The sequence below is a fragment of the Montipora foliosa genome, chromosome 4 (assembly GCF_036669935.1).
Source record: "Montipora foliosa isolate CH-2021 chromosome 4, ASM3666993v2, whole genome shotgun sequence".
NCBI lineage: Eukaryota > Metazoa > Cnidaria > Anthozoa > Scleractinia > Acroporidae > Montipora > Montipora foliosa.
Window position 1 is genome coordinate 31,560,675 of NC_090872.1, and position 7,500 is coordinate 31,568,174.

Sequence of the window (7,500 nt, forward strand, 5' to 3'; positions counted from 1 at the left end):
CTCAACTCAGGCTTCGTGCACATTACATATTTTAACGCATTCGGCAGCTCTCAATGAATCTATAATTTGTTCAAAATTAACGAATTAACAACGCAGGAATTTTAATAGGGATGTTTTTTCCTTTAGCTTTGGCCTAATCGCTCTTTAACAGTAATATTTTGTGTTAAAAGTGTAATTTTTTTTAAACAAGCAAATCAAGAGATCGTTCGCTTGATCTCTTCATTCAGTTGTGAAACGGAAAGAAATCGTTGCTACAAATCAGCTGCTCATTGTTTTATTCGTGTCCTTCCACCTTGAGTCTCGACATAGTGTTTTAAAATTAACGATAATGGTAAACGTGGAGAAGATACGAGATTGTCTATTTTGCCCCTTTTCAGGACAGCATCACAAGGAGAATGGCAACCTCGACTACCGACTTCAGCTGGAAATCTGGAAAGGAAACTTGGCCGTGCACTGGAAATGGCAACTACCAGCAAACAACTAACCGACTGGCTTGTAGCTCTGAGTCCACTTGGTAACTCAATTTTAAGATGCCAGTGGTTCTACTGTCTCTTTTTAGTATAATTTAGCTACGTTCGATGCTAACTGTTAGAGTACGCGCCTCCCATTCATTTGACTGGGTGGGTGTCACCGCGCTCTCCCTCGTTGTTTCGTTGGATTACCCCTTCTGTGAGTGTTCGGTGTTTTCTAGAGGGAAAACTAAAATCATTGTTCTGTGGACTATTACAAGCGTAGATACGACAAACTGCCGAAAATCCTCACGCAGCTACAGTAGCAATAAACAATAACAGCTGCTATAATTTCTGGTTGTTTTTTGTCTTAGCTGGACGTAACGTTTGGATGGCAACAACGCGAGCATTTGCTGACCAGTTAGAATCGCAAGGATCTTATCAGCGTGCAGTGCTGTATTACCTGGCCTGTCACGACACATACAAAGCTATTGACGTGTTCAGGAAACAGGGGATGTACAGGTAGCAAAGATGTTGGTCGCCTTCGCTGTCGCTCTACTGTCTTCATTCTCTAAAGGAGTAGACGTGTTATGTCAGTGTTGGAAGACCAATGCTTGAGGTGTCGGTAGCTTGAAAGAGAAGGAGTGTAACGCTACCTTTAAATACTGAGTTTCTGTTTTGTCTTTTTGTAAGTTAGATGCACGTTATTTAGTCCAAGAAACAAGAATATACTTAACTTCAGTTTTTTTGAAGGTTTCCTTTTAAAAGCTGCAAGTCGTTGTGTACTGTTTGTCAATGGTAAGCATTTTTATTGAAAGGAACAACTGGCAGCTGAAAGAGGATCTGTTAGCTATACAAAAAGCGACATAGGCTTTGATTTGGGACCAACGGGAAATGGATCGATTCAAACCCGTGGCAACCCCAAACAAGACCAGTTGATCTAGGGCCTTATTAGGCAGTTCGTCTGTTTATTTATCTTCACTCAACAACTTCTCTTCTGTTTTCAGAGAGGCCATTGCATTGGCCAAGGTGCGACTCTCACCGCTAGACCCAGTCCTTTTCGATCTTTATAGCGCATGGGCTAGGAAACTAGAGACGGAAAATTCATTTGAGCAAGCAGCCAAATGGTATGTCTTCCCTGTTTACAAACCACTTTAGTTTCCCTGAGATTTGACTTATCTACACCTAAAAAAAACACTTTAATTTTATTGGTTTTCTTAGGCTGTACCTGTATTATTCCAGAGCTAGGGTCTTTCATTGTCTCATTTTATTTTGTAAACCAACCCTTGGAGGTGGGTTTACAAAATGGTGGGTTGTGGAAAGCATTTCTTTTCAGCTTCCAATCGAGTCGATCGCCTTTCCCACAATGTATTAGTTCATAGTTCATGCTTCGGTAGCCTCAGTAACTCGATCATGAGAGTTCCATTTTCCTCAATTAGTTACTTGGCAGTTAAGTCATCAGCCGACGCTGTGCGAGTCTTGGTTCGCCGAGGGGATCAGCCTTCACTCAAGACAGCATTTCAGGTATTGTTTCAACTTCTTGGACGGGACGGTCGGGACCGTCGGTAAACTGTAAAATCGCCGACCGTCTGTTTTTTTATTTGGTTTGTGATTTAAACCGAGGGTTGTGACTAAAACTTTGTTTTTACCCTCGGTTAGAATTTTATAATGTAATTTGCCTAAAATTATATGCAGGGCCTTTGCTTTTTTAATATCTTAAGATTTTAAAGGAGAATAGCTTCCTATTTTGTGGGTCTTAGGACGTCGGTTAAGGGAACTAGTGGGCAGATTTCCTATTAATCATTGGTGTTCAATTTTGTTCAGGTTTCTTTGCTCAGTGGTGAGACTGAACTGGCCATTTCATTAAGCCTGCGCCTTACGCAATCCTGTCTAATCGCTCTAAACTGGAAAGACGCGCAGGAAATTTTGACTAGCTGCCCTGGAGTTGAGGTAATTTCGTGTATGTCATAGAAAGCACGGATACTTAAAGGGGCTATGTCACGCAAGATGATGATGTAATTTCATGACACCCAAAATGCCCAAAAAGTAGAATGAAACATTGCAATAACCACTTTGGACTGTTGAACAACATAGAGAAATACACCAAAAGGAAAGAGAAGCGCGGATGGACGCAAATGGACAAGATTGAGACGGATTGCATTTGGGTAATCTTGAAAAGGTCGGCCAGACGTTTTTCAAGTTTGTGGCAAATCGCCTGGATAAAGGTCGTTTTTGCTCAGAATCATCTTGTTTGTGATGTAACGGTAATTTTATCAGTAAAGGCATTCCACATTACCATTTTCCAGTTTTAAACTCGTGATTAACTAAAGATATCACCTAAACACCCTAACATAGCGTGACATAGCCCCTTTAAGCGAACAAGAGTGTAAATAGCGACGCACCAATGTCCTTGATTTCCAGTCAAAAGAACCTCCTTTGCTCTTGTTTTAAGGAAACTACTGCTCTGGCCAGCGTTGCTAAGCGACCCAAAAACGTTTGCACTTAATCACGCTTGTAACCGCATGGTAGTAAGTCAAGTATGCATGAAGTCATCTCGGGATCAGGTTCATTGTGCAGAAGATTCTAATACGCATAATTTTTAAACTGTTAAAGAAAAGCTGTTTCAAAAACCACGTCCGCGACGTTTGATGACGCTTAGATCAAACTGCACTTCAATCCAGAGAAAATTATCTTGCCTATGCTCCTATGGCAGCAGACAGCAGACAATCAAATGCGCGGATTAAGGTGGCCGAATACAGTTTTAAGAATCCAAAGTTCTATTTTCAATTACGTCCAAGCGGTTGATGTCTGGGCACTCAAAATTGGCCAGGGAAAAGGTTTAACCACAGAGGTTTCTGTTTCGTTATGTTAAAGGAGCTGTGCCTCGTTTCCATGGAAACACAGCTGAGTAAACTGAAAGCTAAAAACTAGCTTTTTGACAATTTATATTAAGTTGTTAGATTTCTTTCAACCTTTACCTATGATGAATTCAAAAAAGTACTTAAGTTAACACTGGTCCGGTAGAATTGTGATGGAAGAATTTTTTTTTAATTCACTGTTTTGCGTTTTCAGGTTATATTCGTAATTCAAATTTCCTCTGTTAAATTCCAATATCTTTGTGATAGACCACTGCGTTGGTTTCTGCTATTCTCTTTGGCCAAATTTCTTGAAATTGTATCGACTGGTTAGTGAGAAATAGGCGTGTTTCCGATGAATGCGAACAAATATTTTCAGTCTCAGTTTTCGATCATGTGCGCATTTGACTGTTCTTCAGCTCGCGCAAACACGAGAGAGAGAAACGCGTGCACGCTTCCACGCTCCCATTGACAAATTTCCAGTTTTGTCATTGCAATACTATTTTAAAGTGGTTCAAAACTTGAAGGAGGACAACTGAGTCGGCAGTAAAAACTGGTAATCGGGTGAAAACTGTGTTCGGCCACCTTAAGCGCAAATCGTGTAAATGCAGACAAGACAAGACTGTATTTCACATGACCTTAAAACATGATATTGAAATATAAATGTACACTTGGTTAATTTTTATTACATCCATTTAGAAATCACTGGTGATCCTTGCAATTTGATTGGCTCTCAACTGGTTCACTAAAATATTGGTACTGACTAAAATCCTGTATTTTAGCGATTAAACAATAATAAATTATAATTGTGTGATTTCTAAATGGATGTAATAAAGTGTTAATTGAACTTAGTGTCGTGCAATTTTGGTCTGAAATCATACTTGTGATTTCAAATCGAACTCATTCAATTTTGAAATCACACGTATGATTTCAGACCAAATTGCACTCCACTCAGTTCAATTACCATTATAAATTGACGTTTATTAAATCGTTATCTTTAAGAGAGTTACGACATTTTTTTAATTTCGAAGACATGTTTCGATGTTACAAACATCATCGTCAGTTACAGAATATTTGAAAAACCGTTGACTATAATTTATAACAACTAGGCGAAACATGCATAATTAAATTTGATTAAGTGACAAGAAATACATATTTGAAAGATTGTAAAGCCTAAAGCGTAAGTGTAACTGGTCGTCATTTTTCCACACGCGTCCGTGAACATCTCTCTTCAGACAAGTCCTCACACATCTTCAAACATTTATTAAGCTCAGAACGTTGTCGTCAATCTTGCTCTGCGGATTGTTTTGAAATCCTTGATTCCGCCCCCACTAAATTTCAGGAGGCTATGCATATTAATTGAGAAAAGCCTAATTTAAACCAACAAGTTCATCACGTCAACCTGACACTTACGCTTTAGGCTCTACATTCTTTCTAACACTCTGTAACTCACTCAAATATGTAGTTCTTGTCACTTAATCACATTTAATTATGCATGTTTCGCTTAGTTGTTATATAGTCCTAACGGTTTTTCAAATATTCTGTAACTGACGATGATGTTTGTAACATCGAAACATGTTTCGAAATTAAAAAAATTCGTAACTTTCTTAAACATAACGATTTGCTTTCTGCTGTCTCGACCTTTTGGTTACATTTATTAAACTGACAATGAAGCACGAGCTAATCACAATCGGTTTCGTTCTTGCCTTAGATTGGATGAGAATGCGCGAGATTTTTTAGCCAATCGGAAAGCGTACGGAAGCTCTTGTGACACTCGATCAAAAACTGCTTTACGTACTTTCAAACTGTCCATGATGAGAGAGTTAGAAGGGCCTAATCACAATACAACGTCATCGTCGAAGAATTTGTTTTCTGTTCAAAATGAAGCCCTTACCAGTAGTCCGGCTTATTTGGTGCTGGCATTTTTCTTTTTTCTTTTCAGGCGCACCTTTTAAATGTTTGCGTGCATGAACTGTTGATCGTCACACTGGCTGAGGAACAAATCATCACCGACGCCTTCTTTCACGACGCTGCGCGAACCAAGATAAGTTCGTTTCTCCAACTGACCAACCTTGGTACCAGGGAACCGGTGCAATTGGGTGAGTTGTCGCCTCAAAACAAAAAATTTCGCGACCGAAACTATTTTGTTCACGTTCGGTGTAAGCAAGCTAGAACTTTTCATTTTTTGCCGTTGTCCTTGTCCTCGTACTTTCTTAACGTTCTTTTTGTTTCGGTTCGAAAACGTGTTTGCCCTAATTTGCCCTTTCCATAATATCTTCCTCATTACTTCAACCTAAATCTCGTTCTTTGCTTGCAATGTTCACCGCCCTCCCCTCTCTTCCGCTCTCTTCTTGCCCCCTCCTCGTTCGTAGACTTTACCCGCAGTGTACTCCTCACAAATGATTCCGTTTACCTCTCCGTTCAAATCACTTGTTTCCTTGTCTACTTCTTCTTTCACTAAATCTCCCATCCCTCTGTCCATTATCCACTCCCCTGCTTCATTTAACCATAGCTAGAGTTCATCGAGTTACTAATCATCCATTCCTTTCAGGGAAGTACCTGCACGTGGACACGCCTTACGAATCACCTTGGATAGCCAATAGCAAACCTGGAAAATGGTTCATTGCATCCATTGTACAAGCATGGTATGACTGTGGCGTATTCCAACCGCATTCAACACTCCCATTGTTCAATACACTTAAGGCACATTACGAGACTATCTCCTTTGGAACAGGGACTATCTCCGAGGTAATGTGAACTGCATTTTGTTTAGCGTACGTTGAAGGCGAAATTGACCATAAGGAAGTAAGTGTACTTCTTGTATAAATTATTTGGCCGCCATCTTGATTTTCAAACATTTCTTTAGTAAGCAGAGGAACGTTGGGGAGAGAATAAAAGTTACTGAGGGGGTGGGCGATAGCTGATCAAATGCAACATTTGGACCCCTCCAGGGTAAACAAATTGAAGCCCTCTCTTCATAGTAGGTCTGGCAGCCATGTTGGTATCCTTCAGGGAAAAAACGGCGTTATCTTCGTTGACCCAAATTATTCGTCTAGCAAATTTAACTCTATTCTTTGGCAAACTTTATTTGGCGGGAAAAACCAATATGGCTGCCAGCCACGTGATTTTTAACTCTTTTTTTGCAAGAGTTTCTTCTTCAGAGTCAAAAACCAATATGGCTGTCAGTCACGTAATTTAAAACAGCCTCTTAATATTGACTGTATTTGTTTCATCGCTCCCTTGAAGTCCCTTTGTGCGACTTGTGTCTCTCAGAATACGTCTTGCCCGACTAATCCTGCATTCCATCTTTTTCCAGAGTTTATCCGAACTCTCCATTGAGATAACTCTTGGACTGCTGGGGGCGCTTATTGGTGATCTCTACACCGCTTGCCAGTACTGGTTGCAGGCTCTGTCCAGTTGCAGCAAAAAGTGTTTGTTCGCCTTGCAACGACAGCTTTGCTTCATGCTGCTGCCAAATGGGCTTAGATCTCTGAACAACCTGCTGAGCCTAAGCCATGAATTATGTGGTTTAACCACATCCGATAGGGCAACGACAAGGGAAATGCAAGAGCAACTCTTTCGTCATTTCGATGCTTATTATGCCAAAGCGCTCATTATAGAATTATGGTATCGGTTTCCAAAGGCAATTACAGCTTTCCTTAGTGACTCGGATAAATCCTTTGGAGAAGACGACAACAGTTGTCTCTGCGAACCTGAGTACTCTTTAGATAACCACAAGTTTTCCGACTCTAACGAACTTAAGAGCGAACACGAAGTCGCGGCGGCAATTATTTTCGAAAGTGATGAACATAACGAAGTCATAACCTGTGCTGAGAAGGAACTTTTCTCGTCCAGGAAAAGTGACAGTGGTCGTAAAGAGGATTTGATGTCGACTTTGCAGAAATTCAGCGGTCTTTTGCTTTCAGATCGTCACGCCAGACTTTGTAATCTTCGTTCATTGCTCACTGAAATAAGAAAGGCGATGTTGTTGATGAGATCTCGGCAATTTGTGACAGGAAAATCTTTAAGTTGGAAGAAAAAGAAAAGTAAAATAAGAGAGCAAATGGTTCAACCAGTGGGCGTAACTGCGAACTGCAGTGAATGTGAACTTACAAATGGGACATTTAGCGTCAACAGTGCAGTGAAACCGACAGAGAATGGTGATGAGGGCCACGAAGAGGCAGATGTACAGGGTT

General features: G+C 40.4%; 1 protein-coding gene across 1 annotated transcript in view; it reads left to right on the forward strand.

Moving 5' to 3' along the window:
* Positions 1-397: 397 nt before the first annotated feature.
* LOC137999178 (gem-associated protein 5-like) overlaps positions 398-7,500 on the forward strand; it is an 11,325-nt gene continuing 4,222 nt past the window's right edge. Inside the window, exons 1-8 of the mRNA XM_068845022.1 lie at positions 398-514; positions 824-971; positions 1,457-1,576; positions 1,889-1,973; positions 2,274-2,399; positions 5,247-5,403; positions 5,856-6,052; positions 6,621-7,500. The exon at positions 6,621-7,500 is cut by the window's right edge and continues 200 nt beyond it. Coding sequence (XP_068701123.1) covers positions 460-514; positions 824-971; positions 1,457-1,576; positions 1,889-1,973; positions 2,274-2,399; positions 5,247-5,403; positions 5,856-6,052; positions 6,621-7,500 — 1,768 coding nt within the window. The 5' untranslated portion in view covers positions 398-459. The remainder of the gene's footprint in view (positions 515-823; positions 972-1,456; positions 1,577-1,888; positions 1,974-2,273; positions 2,400-5,246; positions 5,404-5,855; positions 6,053-6,620) is intronic.